The sequence below is a fragment of the Rhea americana genome, unplaced genomic scaffold (genome assembly GCF_003343005.1).
Source record: "Rhea americana isolate MKP2758 unplaced genomic scaffold, rheAme1 scaffold_30, whole genome shotgun sequence".
NCBI lineage: Eukaryota > Metazoa > Chordata > Aves > Rheiformes > Rheidae > Rhea > Rhea americana.
The window spans coordinates 5,835,252-5,848,867 of NW_028186424.1; the positions used below are offsets into that span (position 1 = coordinate 5,835,252).

Sequence of the window (13,616 nt, forward strand, 5' to 3'; positions counted from 1 at the left end):
TATGTTTTGATAGAACACAACCAAGAAAAATGATTTTGAGAAAAAGATTCTTGACCTATAGAATAACCACACAACTGGACATACTGAAGCATATGGGGCTGTGGTTGCATGAAGAAATAGACTAAAAGAAATTCTGAAGATATGTTTGTAACACCAGTTAGGGAAAGGCTGTGGTTTAATCTCTATCCCTAAAAGCTGATACAGTCTGACAAATGAAAATTGGTTTCACATTAGAGGCTTGTTCTTTCAAAATGAGAAGTTTAAATGCACGCTGTTCTGACCTAAAATATTCCATTTCCAGCCCGAATTCCTATGCCAATGGGGATTATGAGATCATACTGTCTGTCAACTTCTCTTTCGTCCATCTGTTCTCCTCCTCCTTTCCTTGATAACTTTTGAACCTGCGGGCTAATTTTGACCAAAGCTGACAACGCAGAGATAGGATGAAGGCACCAAAGATATTAAGTGCTGAAAACTTTTATGAAAATCCAGTGTCTGGGTAGAAAGAGAACTAAATTATTTCGTTTTCAGTATGCCTGAAGGCAGGCATAACTGAGCGCTTAACTGTTCTGAGAGGTGGCTACCGGCCAGCACACATGTAGCTCCCAACCAGCTACTGAATTAGTGCATTCCCCAGCTTGCCCAGCCAGCCAGCCAGGGCTGCAGGTTTTGTGAAAGGCCACGCAGGAGGTGCCACCTGATTACATGCATGTGGAACTGCCAGCACAGGGAACTGAAGATACCAGCTACGGCAATCCGCATGGCCAATTGTCAGCTTACTAAATCCTCCTTTATCACATCTTCCTCTGTTTAGGATGTGGATTTCAACTGCAGCTCTGAACAGCTCTCAGGACAGCAGGATCTTAGATTCACTACAGGACAAGTTGATGTCAGTGACAGTAACTGACGGAACCGAAACTGCGCTGTCTCATGAAATAAGCTAGTGAATAGCTTCGYCCCTTCCTGCTCAGAAAGATGCAATGCACTGTATCTGGAAGAATACTTGAAAACTTAAGCTGGTTTAAACTGCAGCTGCATATCAGACTGTAATCCTAAGGCGAGAAATTCAACAATATAGCTCATTTTGCCTGTGAGAACTCACTGCAAAATCAGCATTTAATTTAAAAGTGTGCCTTGCCACATAATGGACCACACTATACCAGAAATCAACATTCTATACTTTCTGCAGGCACTGCAGGTGCTGATTCTGGTCTACAGAAATTAATGTGAGTTAGTCTTGGCTGTGCTGAACTGAAGAGGTTGCCCATTTCCCTGTGTTGATTCACCTCAACAACTGCATTAAGATTAGAGAAGCTGCATACTAAAGACATATAGTTGGAGGGTTCAACCAAGCACATACAGATTGGGTGAACACCTCATCAGGGTGAGATGTAAAGATAAAATCTCTGCATTCAGTAAATGACTGCTTTTTAGAGTAAGCAGCCTTGTAATTCACAACGAAATATGTTATTTTCGATTTAGTTCTCAGCAGTGCAGAGGACCTGATTCAAGAGTGGGAGAGCTGCTTGGTAGCAATCACAGTAAAATCACAGTAAAATTAGGCTTCACACTGTAACAGAGAGCAAGCCAAATAAATATAGCATACAGATGCTCAATTTTAAGAAAAGGAACTATGTAAAAATGGGACAAATGTCCCCCCTCCTCACGCCCAAAAATAGCAGTTGAAAAAGCAAGAGGCCTGCAAACAGCCAGAAAGCTCTTAAAAAATAGTATACTAGAAGCCAAGGTAAAATGTGCAACACAAATAGAAAACAAAGTAGTCCAAAAAAAGCCCTGCATGTTCGATGTGAAAGGAGGCTATTATGAGGCAAACAGGAAAGCCTAGAAAAACATGGCATGTGCAATGTAAACAGGAAAATAAGAAGGCAAAAAAAGAATCTGAGGAGCATCTTATAAAGGATGTTCAAACTGTTCGTAAAATTCTATGTGATGATCAGCTCAGAACTGGTTATTAWAATTCAGAAAAGAGGTCCTGGAATCTTGCTGACAGTTCTCTACTGGCTTAACGGGCAGCAGCACCCCAAAAGCCAACAAAACAGCAGGCAYTATAGGAAAAAGTATTAGAGTAAGACAGAGGGCGTGATTTTGCTGCTGAAGAAAATCTTGGTGCACTCACAGCTTGAGGACTGYGTGCAGTCTGGTCTCTGCATCTGAAGAAAGGCACAAGGGAGTTACAAAAGGTACAAAGAGCGACTGCAATAATCTGGGGATTGGAGCACCTGCTTTACAAGAAGAGACCAAACTTTGGACCCCTTCAAATCAGAGGGCAAATGGAACGGAACAGAAAATACTTGCAGCTTTCTGAATTACTATGAAAGCAATGAATAAAGAGAATGCAGAAGTGGTGATCATCAAATCCTGTAGCACTAGAGCTAAGGGTTACCTGATGATAGGAAGAGGTGTGTTTAAAGTCAATAAAAGGAAGTGCTTTTTTATGCAGTGCATGGTGAAGTTTTGGAATTTGTTGCCTCATGAGGTTTCACTGTTAGACGGTTATCAGCAGGTTCACAAAGGGATTAGAAAAATTCACGGCCATCAAGTCCATAAACAAACACTAAAATTACTAGACAGGGATGTAGGTTCTAGGATCATTAATACAATTATTTTGGAGACGTGGGTGGTAAAAGTGGCCAGGCCTTTCCTAAACAGTATTTAGGCAACTACTGCGCTTGCCAGGCTAGTGGTTCGGGCCATTGACCTAACTGGGCATTTTYAACATTCTTCAGCTCAGTATTTCCAACACCTGCAGAACCACAGCTCCTTCAGATGCGACTTCCAGAGGCGAGACTCTGTGGCTATTTAAGCCCTTACAAAAACACAAAGCCCTAGCTACGTTATTCTGAGAGTAGTGTTACAGGACAGTTCCACCCTGCACACAGAAACGCACTAGCTGCCACAGGAAAAGGCCAGGCACGCCACCATTAGGCTTCATCTCTCAGCCTAAGGGAACCTGATGAGCAGAAGTGACTGAAGCCACAGCTTTGGCCAAGCTCCACAGCGTGAGAGCTCCTCCAAGCTCCCCCTCCCACACGCTGCCTGGAACGACACAACCGGCATAAGCTCCGCAGCCTCCCAAGGAAATCACTGGCAATGGTGGAGGATACATTTATTACAAACGAAAGGAAAGAGAAAAGGGCTCACGCGGCCTGTCAGCAGGCCGGGACACGCGCGCCGCACCACACCACCCTCACCGCCGGGCTCCTCTGAGGAGCGCCCCCTCCCCCCCGCCGCGCGGCGCGAGCCAACCGCCGCGCACGCGCGCGGGGCACTCCGCGCCCGGCCGTTGGCGCGTGCGCGGCCGCCTCCCCGTGTGCGCGTGCGCGGCGGCGCGCGCGGACCGCGCGAGACTAGCGCGTGGCGGGCGGTTTGAGCCGTTGGCGCCGCTAACGGCCTCACTCCCGCCCCGCCCCGCCCGCGCTAGTGGTGGCTGTCGGCGCGCTCCCTCAGGCTTCCCGCCATTTTCTGCACCTCAGTACCCGGGCGGCAGGGCGCTGTGGTGAGTACCCGGTTGTGTGCAGCGGGGGCTTGCTTGTAGCAGAAGGGGAACGGCCGCAGTAGTATCCCTTCTCCCCTCCGTCCTCCCGTGTCGTTCTGCCCCGGGACGGCTCTTAGCCGGCATCCTTTTGGGCCTGTTGGCAGTGGGTGGCGGCAGCGTTTGGGCTCATGGCCCCTGGGGAAAAGCCTCGCAGTCTCTGCACGGGGCCCTGAGGATCCCCCGCCGGTGTTGGCTGAGGCTGTCTGACGGCTCCGTGCTGGGTAGCTGGGAGCGTGGGTAGCTTGCTCAGACGTCCTGAGACGTTGGCTTTGATGTCTGATGGCGGCCTGAGTGTGCGTCTGCGTGCCTTTCTCATACGTATACACAAACATACAGCAAGGCGCGTTCCTCTTTTGTTTATTTTATTTTGAAGGCAATCCTTTTATAGCATGCAGAACTGAGGACACTTGGGAGGCTGTACTATGACATGATGCTTGGATAACAAATGCTATTCTTTATATATAAATTTAGACGCCAAGTAAAAACAGATATAAAATTTCAGAAGAATGCATTTGCTTTTTTCAGCATTTATGCGTCCCTGGAAGGTTGCCAAAGTGATTTTCTTTTCTCTAGTAAAATGTATGCTGTAGAACCAAGGTGTTTAGTAGGACTAAAAATCTTWWAAAAAAAAATCTGAAAATTGCACCCTAAAAATGCAAGCAAATCCTCCCAAATTTCTTTATAATTTATCCTGTCTTTCCCTTTTGTTACTCATTCCTTAAGATAAGTGGTCAATATGAAACAAATTGTGTGATTTAGGATTCCCATTTGAAAAACAAACAAAATACTCCCAACTCCCACCTACCAAACCTCAAAGCTGATGTTTTTTCATGCTGGGGAAAAATGCTTCTTTTTCTTATAACTTTTTGATTAGAATTCCTCTCACAATAGAGTATAAGTATTGTGCACTACTTTTTTTTTGTGTGTATGTTAATAAATGACTACCTTATTACATTCTGACTTCGTATTAGAGGACTCGTCGGTTGTCAGAGGAAACTTTAAAATGGAGATTTGAAAGACAAGATTCTGCTGGCTAAATAAAAAAAAATCTATATAAGCAAGATCTTGAAGTGCAAGGTAATATCATTTTGACTTTGTTTTTAGAAAAAATCAACCTCCCCTCATTTTGGAAGAGTTAAAAAGATTATTTTTTAGTTTAACATGGGGAAAACTACAAGTAAATCACTTCTGCAGGACACTTAATTGCTTGATCTATTCTTGTTACTTTTCAGTTAATGTTAGTGTTCTCTAGTACAGTTTATGTCAGTTAAAAACGTAAATGTTTGCAAGCATCTGGGATTTAACTGATGTCAGAAGTATTTGTTCTAATTTGATGACCAAAATTTATTAAGACGTCTCTGAAATAGAAACTAGCTTTTAGACTTTGAGTAGCCATTCTAATCCAGGATAGGATTAAATTTTCTGATGTGGTCTAACATTTGCTTTTTCCTGTGCAGAATTTTTTTTTTTTTTTTTAACTAAAATACTGAACACTCATTAAAAACGACAAAAAATACCACTGGAATAATAGTCCGGGGTTTTCATATACTTGGATCTTTTCTACTTACAAAAAATATTTTAATCATGAGCTGTGGAAATCACTTTGTGGCAACTCTTAAGAAAATTGGATATCCAAAAGCTGATGAGCTTAATGGAGAAGATTTTGACTGGATGTTTGAGTCTGTGGAAGACAAATCATTTCTGGAGTGGTTTTGTGGAAATGTAAATGAGCAGCATGTGGTGTCTGAAAAAGAACTGCAAGATTTTAATAATCTTCTTGAATCTGGTAAGCCCATTTTAGAAGGAGATGCACTGGATGAAGTTCTTAAAACCTGTAAGCCCTTGGATTCAAAGAGCAATAGTCAGGGGGAGGAAGAAGAGGAGGAGGAACTTAAAAAATTAGAGAATGAATTTCAAACTCTTCAGAAAATGAAAAATCTTAACATTCATCGATGTAATAAGCTTCAAATGATGGCTTCTACAAACAGCCAGATGTTACAGGCATTAAAAGATGAAGAGGAGGAAGCACTTAAAGCTGTGAAAGAAGGACTGGGAGCACTTACTGCAGCAAATAGTAAGCTTAATAATGAACTACTGTCTCTTATTGATGGAGTTAAGAAACTAGCCTCTTTCTTTACTGCTTCAGATTCAGAACAAGGATTAGGTCCATATCCAGTGTTTTTTTCCCAGCTTTCTTTGGACAAGTATTTGTCTTGGGAAGAACAAAGCACTGCAGCACTTACCTCATACACAAAAAAMCATTTTTTTCAAGGTATGTCTGAGTTAGTTGAAAGTTCACATGACGAAAACTTTCAGCTTGGGGATGTAAGCAAAGAATTGACTTGTGATGGAAGTAATGAAGTTCGTGAAGAAAGTCGTGAGATGGCTCAGCTGCAAACAGCCTATATTTCTGTTCAACATCAGCTAATTCAAATGAAGGCTAAAGAAGAGAGTATGAATTCAGCTATACGTTGTGCAGAGAACATGCTTCGTTCCTTAAAGACCAAGGTRAGCTGTGAAAGACAGTATAAGACAGTGGAATTTTGAACAGAGGCAGGCATGTTAAATTGGATCTGGCATGTTAAAAAGAACTATTGAGATATTTTCACTAATATTTACATAGTGAAGTTGCACTTTTTCAAAGTTGTGTTCACAAAACTCACCTTGTGAAATCCCTCAATTCTATGGTTTGAATTAGTATCTCRTATTTACCAGTTTCTATTTTCTACAATTATTACCTTAAAAATAGAACTAAAATTAAACTGTAAAGGTATAATACTTTTAAAATTTCAAATTATAACTGGCTCTCAGTTGTTTGTGCAACAAACAAAACTTAACTTAGTTAAATTTTGGGGGATGTTTGGGAGCTAGTATGATAAATATGTTCCTGGTTATTTTGCATAGCATAAATTTGAAAAGTTTTACTTCATTGAATCTTTTGAAACTCAAGTATTGTAATACGGTGGCATTAGTGCTGTTTTACATCCCAGATAGATAAATTAGGTAGTTGAAGTACCAAAAATCTCTCAACAAGTGAATGGCAGGCAAATATGACTAGTGGAATTCAAGAATGTGAAGGAGTCCTAACAAAAGGAGGAAAATTAACATGCCAGTATTAACTGTGTCAGTAGTGGTTTCATGTCAGTTTGTGTTTTTGCATTTATGGATGACTAGCTTATAGGGCCTGATTATTAAACTAATTTGAAAGAGATGGATTCTAAACTCATTTGAAAAAGGTAGATTTCACATAGCAGTAGTGAGTCCATCCAGCTGAATATAAAAATATGTGTATCTGCATAACAGATTTTAGTTAGACATACTTGAAATCTGTGTGCTAAGCAAAATAGAAGTCTCCTTTTTTTCCACAATAAGCTGTTTTCCAGCACTGCAATAGAATGGAATTCCTGTTTATTGAAATACTGTTACCTGAAACGTGACTTCTAAATCACTATTTACCTTATGATACGTTATACAGGTCTGTAAAGCTGCTTGTGGAGTTTTTGTTTAATTTTGTATCTTGTCAGTGACTCGTATCACCTAAGTGCACAGTCCGTCAATGAACTGAAGTAAGATATGTTAGGGAAGTGGTACAAGGAAAGATGAGCAAAAATGTTAGAGGACTATGAAGAAATTGACARAAATTTTGCTTTGTACAGGGTATTGAAAAAGAAGACCTTGTGGCCAGAATACCTGGTTTAAATAATGAAATTTCAACACTTAAAAAACAGATAGCTCAGATAAACAACGAAGATCTACCTTTCCTTTTGAAAGAGAATGCTCGACTGTGGACTCTGCCAGTGGTAAAAGGAGACTTTGATTGTCAGATTGCTCAGCAGGAGTACTACGCTTCAAGACAAGATGAAATATGCCACCATTTGATAAGACAGAAAGCATCACTTGAACTTATTGAGCTAGCTTACAAAATTGAATTGAAGGAACATAAAGACTTACATTGTCAAATTGAAAATTTGGTAGAGTATCTGAAACAGAGCAGTAATGAGTTGGAGCAGAGACTTCAGACAATGTCTGAGCTAGCTCAACATGGAAAGCCAAGGAAAACTATTGATTCAAATGATGGTTTCTCTCGGAGGTAAGCATCATGGTCACTTTGAAATGATACTGGGGTAATAAAATCTTAAGTAATCTAAGGTTAAGTTGTTAGGTTGTTTGAGTCTTAGTTACTGAGAAGCTCTAATTAGCTATAGTGAATATTTGAAAGTCCCTAGGACTGAAGCCTCGGAGACACGAGATTTGCCTCTTGGGTAACCTTTGAAAAGTTCTGTTCAGGTTTGCCTGAAGAAAAGCTGTTCAAGTTTCCATCTYGTTAATGTTGCTGAAGCTTTCCTAAGCAACATCCAGAATAAAATGAATATTCAAAGCCAATCCTTTCTTATATGCTGATCTAGGACCTCTTGAAAGTTATTCTGTAAGTGTAGATTAGAGAGCTGTTAATACAGTGATTTCCCAGATTGCATACACGGCTTCATCAGCATAGCTTGCCAAAAACCCAGTGTTGTAGAGGAGAGGAACAAATCCTGGAACGTATGAAATGCGTTTATCTCATTGTTCTTGCTTCTTTATTTGCCATCTGGCTTCTGAGTCCTACGATTTTTTCACCAATTAATTAAGTCTCCTTGTAGCTTAGGTGACAGTAGGAACATGTGCTGTCTTGCTGTCGCTTCAAGACTCTGAACCATGAGGCATGTTGTATAATTACATGTGTTTTAATGTCAGGTGTTTTTCACTTCCATAAAAAGAAGTTTTAAATATTTTTAATAATTTACATTAAGTGATAGTGATAGCAGTGAAGGAATGCCAGAATTAGGTAGCGTTAAYTTTGCTCCCCTTGTGCCAGTAACATGTTGACAATATTTTTGTTCAGGTTTATGATTAAATCTCTAAATCTTTGAATCAGAACAGTTCTCTGACTACCTTTTAAAGGCTGGTCTTAGTGTTCGTGGTTATGAAGAAAAGCTAAAAAAAAAAAAATTATAAGCCTTAACGAGTTTGTAAACAGAAGACACTTGTAAGAAAATTAGTCACTATTGAAATATAACTCCTGCTCTTAATAACGCCAATCTGATCGCTTATGGGGGTCCAACTCATGATGATTTTAGTAGGCAGTTGGTAGTAACAACTAAGAAGTTTTGAGTAATCACATTAGACTCTTCTGAGGTGGTTAAGAATACAGTTTGGTATAGCAAGTATTGCTGTCTTTTGCATGACTCATAACTTTTTGGAGAATTTCATAGCAGTCACTCCATAGATAGAAAATGGGAATTAGTCCAGTAAACTTGCAAATATTGTAGAGACTTCTCTTATTTTTCATTGGCCATTGAAGGCTGTTGTTTTTCAAAACTTAAGAAAATTAGGTCTTATTTTGCTGCCCTTGAAATATAGAGAAATAGTTTGTAAAAGCACACTTTATCAAATTCCTTTGCTATTTGGTGTGTAGTTATAAACTTATTTTGAAATTTCATTTGTTACTTATTTTAATATTGAAATACTTTGGACTTACATTTAACTAAGCACTAGCTATGAATATATAGAGCATTATAGTAAGAGTACCTGAGTAATTCTGTCCTTTACTAGTCCTCAGTCTGACTCCTCAGTGAGCGTGAAAAAGCTTCCTCTTGACTTAATCAAATAATACCTGGAATGCTTAGGAAACTTAATGCTTATAGGTCTAATTTTATTTGTTACAGACTATACCAGCTTCTGGAAGGAGAAAATAAGCAGCAACAGTTGTTTAAAACTTACGAAAGACTTGAGCAGATGGCTCAGAAGTTGAAGCAGGACTGTGTTACAGTACAAGATCAGCTAGCAGTGTCTTCTCAAGAACAGTCTGTCTTCCTGTCCAAGCTAGACAGTGATATAGATACCCTTTGTGATACTCTGTATTGTGGAGGAAATCAAATATTGCTTAGTAGTCAGGTAAGTTCTTATGCAATGACTTCTAAAATTATTACGTTCATGCATGTCCTTTTACTGAGATAAATATAGTGTGAAGGTTGTAGGCACACAAAGGGTTACTGCATTTTGTTACAATAATGATGGGATGGGCTCAGTAGTTATATTGTTCTTAGCACACTGCAAATGTGAGATTTTATATATGTTGGCAGATAACTCTTGATTCTGAGAAAATAGTTGCAGCTGATTTTTTAAATCCTTGCAAAAACATATACAGTCATGTATTGCTAATAAGTTTATGGTATGGGAAGTATGTCTTCCAACTAATGTGTCACTAGAAAATTCATTTAAGTTTCAGAGATTACCCYGCTTCCCCTTACCTATAAGGCATATAATTCAATTTGGCTGCTTAAAAAGCCTGGTCTTGAGTGGCTCCTTGTGGACAAAATAAGGGTATCAGAATTTTGAAGTGGAAAATCCAACTACAGAACTCCTAGATGTTCATTTTAGAACATCCTTTAAGAGAGGATAGGGATTCTTAAATGCAACTTTGTTACAGTTTCTAAATAAATAATATCTTTAAAGTGGATTGAGAGAAGGCTTCTGTTTTGTAATACTTCTAGTTAGGTACATTAATATATTAAACACTGCCATTTGTAAACTGAACATTTTTTATTGAAAAATAAAACTTTGTATTTAGGACAATATCTATTGAGGGATTACAGGTTAATAATCCAGCAAATTGTGTATTTTATTGTCTCAAGCACTCAAGCACTATTATCTCTTAAAACATGGTGACATCTCTTTTTGTTGATGCTATTTCTCAGGAAAAGTGGTTTATTTCCTTAAGAGATGATGTGCAAGTGGATGGCTAGCCTGTTTACACTGAATTATCGTAAGAATAATGGGAGAATTCTAGCTGCTAATTAGAGAAGTCATTTTAAAGTTGAATTTTCTTGTTCCTTTAAGACTTGACTAACTATAAATACTTGAATAAAAATGTTATTCATCCATCCTTATCTGGTAGACAGCCAGATTCTCCTGGTCTTAACTCATCTGTTTTACTAGACAAATAAAAGAAACTAAATTCTCATAACCTGATGTGAGTATGTTTATGTGTACCTCAAAAGTTGCACAAAATGAATGGAATCCTTTATACTCTGCATTTCTGTTGTTTCTGATAAGTGATTTTTATGAAAACAATTAACCAAAGGAAATGGCTTCAGAAAACAAAAAGCTTTTCTATTTGTATTAACAATGCTAAATAATAAATTTTGTCTTGTATTTTTGTTAGGAACTTACTGAGCAGTTTCATCAAATGGAAGTTCATTTAAATGAATTAAATCAGCTCATTATGGATCTTCTTGCTGATGTAAAGGCAAAGAGAAACTTTTTAGAATCTAATAAGTTGCATCAGATGGAAAGAAACTTGTATGTATATTTTTTCAAAGATGAAGACCGCTTGAAAGAGATGGTGGAGAAGCTCGAGCAACAGTCTAAGGCTAAAACCAGTGGTCTAGAAGATTCAAGTTTCTCAACCAGTGAAGTTCTTGATACTTAAATGTATTGTTAAGATATAAAAACATGTTAATGAAAACTGACTTCAAGTTTATGGAAAAATAAGTATTAGCTTATCAAAGCTAACATTTATCTGTCATTACAATGTATGTTTAGCTGCCACAGGTATCAAGTTTGGATTGTAAACTGCTGTATGGTTTTCAGCATTTGCCTGTTGAGTTCACATTTCAACTTTGTCAACATTTCCTTTGGTATGAGAAAATACACTGGGTACTTAATGAATTACATAAGACTGCACATTTGTTAGCCTGTATGTTGGTTTCCATTACATACAGCATAGCGCAAAACAAGGTTTCATACCCTTGAGATGTGTTTTTGTGCATGCTAAGAACATTTTCATATGTGATCTGAAAAGTAAATGTGGAGAAGGCATTCTAGATTTTTGAACACGAATGTACTCATACTAGGCTCTTCAAAGAAAAAGAATCACTTGAATATTTCCTTTTTGGACTTGGGGCCTTTTGAGGATCTTCTATTACAGCCAGTTCAGAATTTGCTCTATAATTTATAATGATGTACATTTAAACTTCAGAGTCTTTTGGACCTCTGCTTTCACTGGCACTAGACTATTTATCAAATTCTTATATCATATCCTACTACAGCAGTGGAATTAAATATGCTTTTGTAGTATGATAATTTTCAGTCTTCTGTATGTTGATGGGACCAACTGTGTTTGCTTTAAAATGTTAGACATCGATAATGGGCAGAAAAATAGTGTTAGCTTTATCTTCAGTAACACTAACTTTCTATTTTGACTTCAGACTTTTACCTTCTATATAACTTGAAAATACTGCATGTCTTTAACTTACTGGTTGGATTTTGTGCTGCTTAATCCTATACATCATGTTTATTATTAAATGTTAAATCCTACAGTATAAGGTCGGTGTTGTCGCTACTTTACTCAAACCAACTCAGACTGCCTTTTCTTATGCATGTTGTCTGTTTTGTGTTTAGTCTGCTAGGTTCTGATTTTGATATGCTGCCTGAATTTGGAGACTGGTTCTTAGCTTGGAAAGCTTGAGGAACATTTTTATTTTTACCCTGTGCAGGASAGAAATGTTGCTGTTTTATAATAAGAGTTAGGAAAAGGTGGGTATGGGGAAAGATTATATTTTTGACTCCTGTAATCTCAGGGAAAGGAAAGCCATTCTCTCCCCTTTTCCCCCTTTGCATACTTATGGTCAAATAAAAAATCAACCTGCACCCTACAGGTTTTGTGTTTTGCCCAACAAAATTATATTTCTAAATCTAGTATTTCCAAAATCACTATATTCTTCAGTAGTCTCCATGAAAGTCAATTCCTTGTGACTTCGCATCATGCAGTATCTACCACTCCTAGGATACCTCCCTATTTTACTTTGTTTAGGGTTCTTAAATGCTGTGCTATTCATTAAAGGCCTGGCACAATGCTAGTCTTGGGATTTTCCCCTATCTGGGACTGGTTGCTGGTAGTAATATGCTAGTCACTAACAAGAATTCTGAGATGCTCTTCAGCTTCTACAACATCCAGTCTCCAAATGAGAATCAATTTGTAAGTTAGGACTATTATAGAGAGCTTTGGGACAGACCTTGTGTATATAGGTCCAAACAGACAATTTTGTATTGTTTGAGCTAGACGCATGCTGACCAATACTAATGCAGCTTTATAGGTATAACTGTTTGAATTCAGATACAAGTGTCTGTATGTAAATATTCAAACTTCTGATCTACCTGTTGTCCTGAGCTAAGAAAAAATACTTCTCTGTGAGCAGAGAGAAATATTGTCTGCTGCTTGATGGTTGAACTTAATCCAGTGCGCAGATACACTGTCAAGTGAGAGAAGCACAGAGTAAAAAGTGAATAATTACAGYCCTGTATAGAAATGATTTACTTAACAACTGTTGGTAGAGCAATTTACTTTTGTACAGGTTGAGCCCTATAAGAATTTTTAAAATGTTAGGTATCTTGTGTTTGTGGTAAGTCTTATGTGTTGATCTAGCTCTATAAGGTCAACACTCATCTGTATGGACATCTTTAATTCTCCCAAATGTCTTGTATCTAGAGGCTATTCAGTTACCCTGTATGCAAGTGTTAGAGTATGACTACAGGTAAACTGAAAAATGAAGTGTTACTAAAAAAGGGTAAAATTCAGGGCAGTAATGGCAGTAAAAACTTAGAGASTTAAGTGTTGTTAAGCTATTTCTTAAATTGACAAATGATCTATAACTACTTTAATATTTTTAAATTAGTACTTGATTATATCAATGACAATTTAAGAAATAGTCTTTTCCCTAGAAAACACATCACTAATTTAAAAAAAAATACTTACCTCTGAATATCATGATGGTAACTGTTCTTTGTTTCATCTTTTGATAGTGCTAATTTTTTTTGCAACAATTATTTCCTGAAGCTACGAAATTATTTCCTCATAACTCGAGCAACATTTTTATAGTGTTCCAACACTGGAGCACAAACCAATGACACAGTAAATGTATGCATACACTAAAAATAGACTTGTTTAAAAACATTGTATGTGGGGAGGTGTATTTCAGAAATAAACTATTATTCTTATATAAGTGACTATATTTTGTGG

The 13,616-nt window shown here is 38.0% G+C and overlaps 1 protein-coding gene across 1 annotated transcript; it reads left to right on the forward strand.

Moving 5' to 3' along the window:
• The first annotated feature begins 5,013 nt into the window (after window positions 1–5,013).
• Window positions 5,014–13,599, forward strand: HAUS3 (HAUS augmin like complex subunit 3). Its single transcript, XM_085309657.1, has 4 exons — window positions 5,014–6,064; window positions 7,213–7,646; window positions 9,262–9,490; window positions 10,761–13,599. Exons 1-4 carry the CDS (start codon window positions 5,141–5,143, stop codon window positions 11,025–11,027), a joined length of 1,854 nt encoding a protein of 617 aa, XP_085165783.1. The 5' UTR covers window positions 5,014–5,140; the 3' UTR covers window positions 11,028–13,599.
• Window positions 13,600–13,616: the final 17 nt, after the last annotated feature.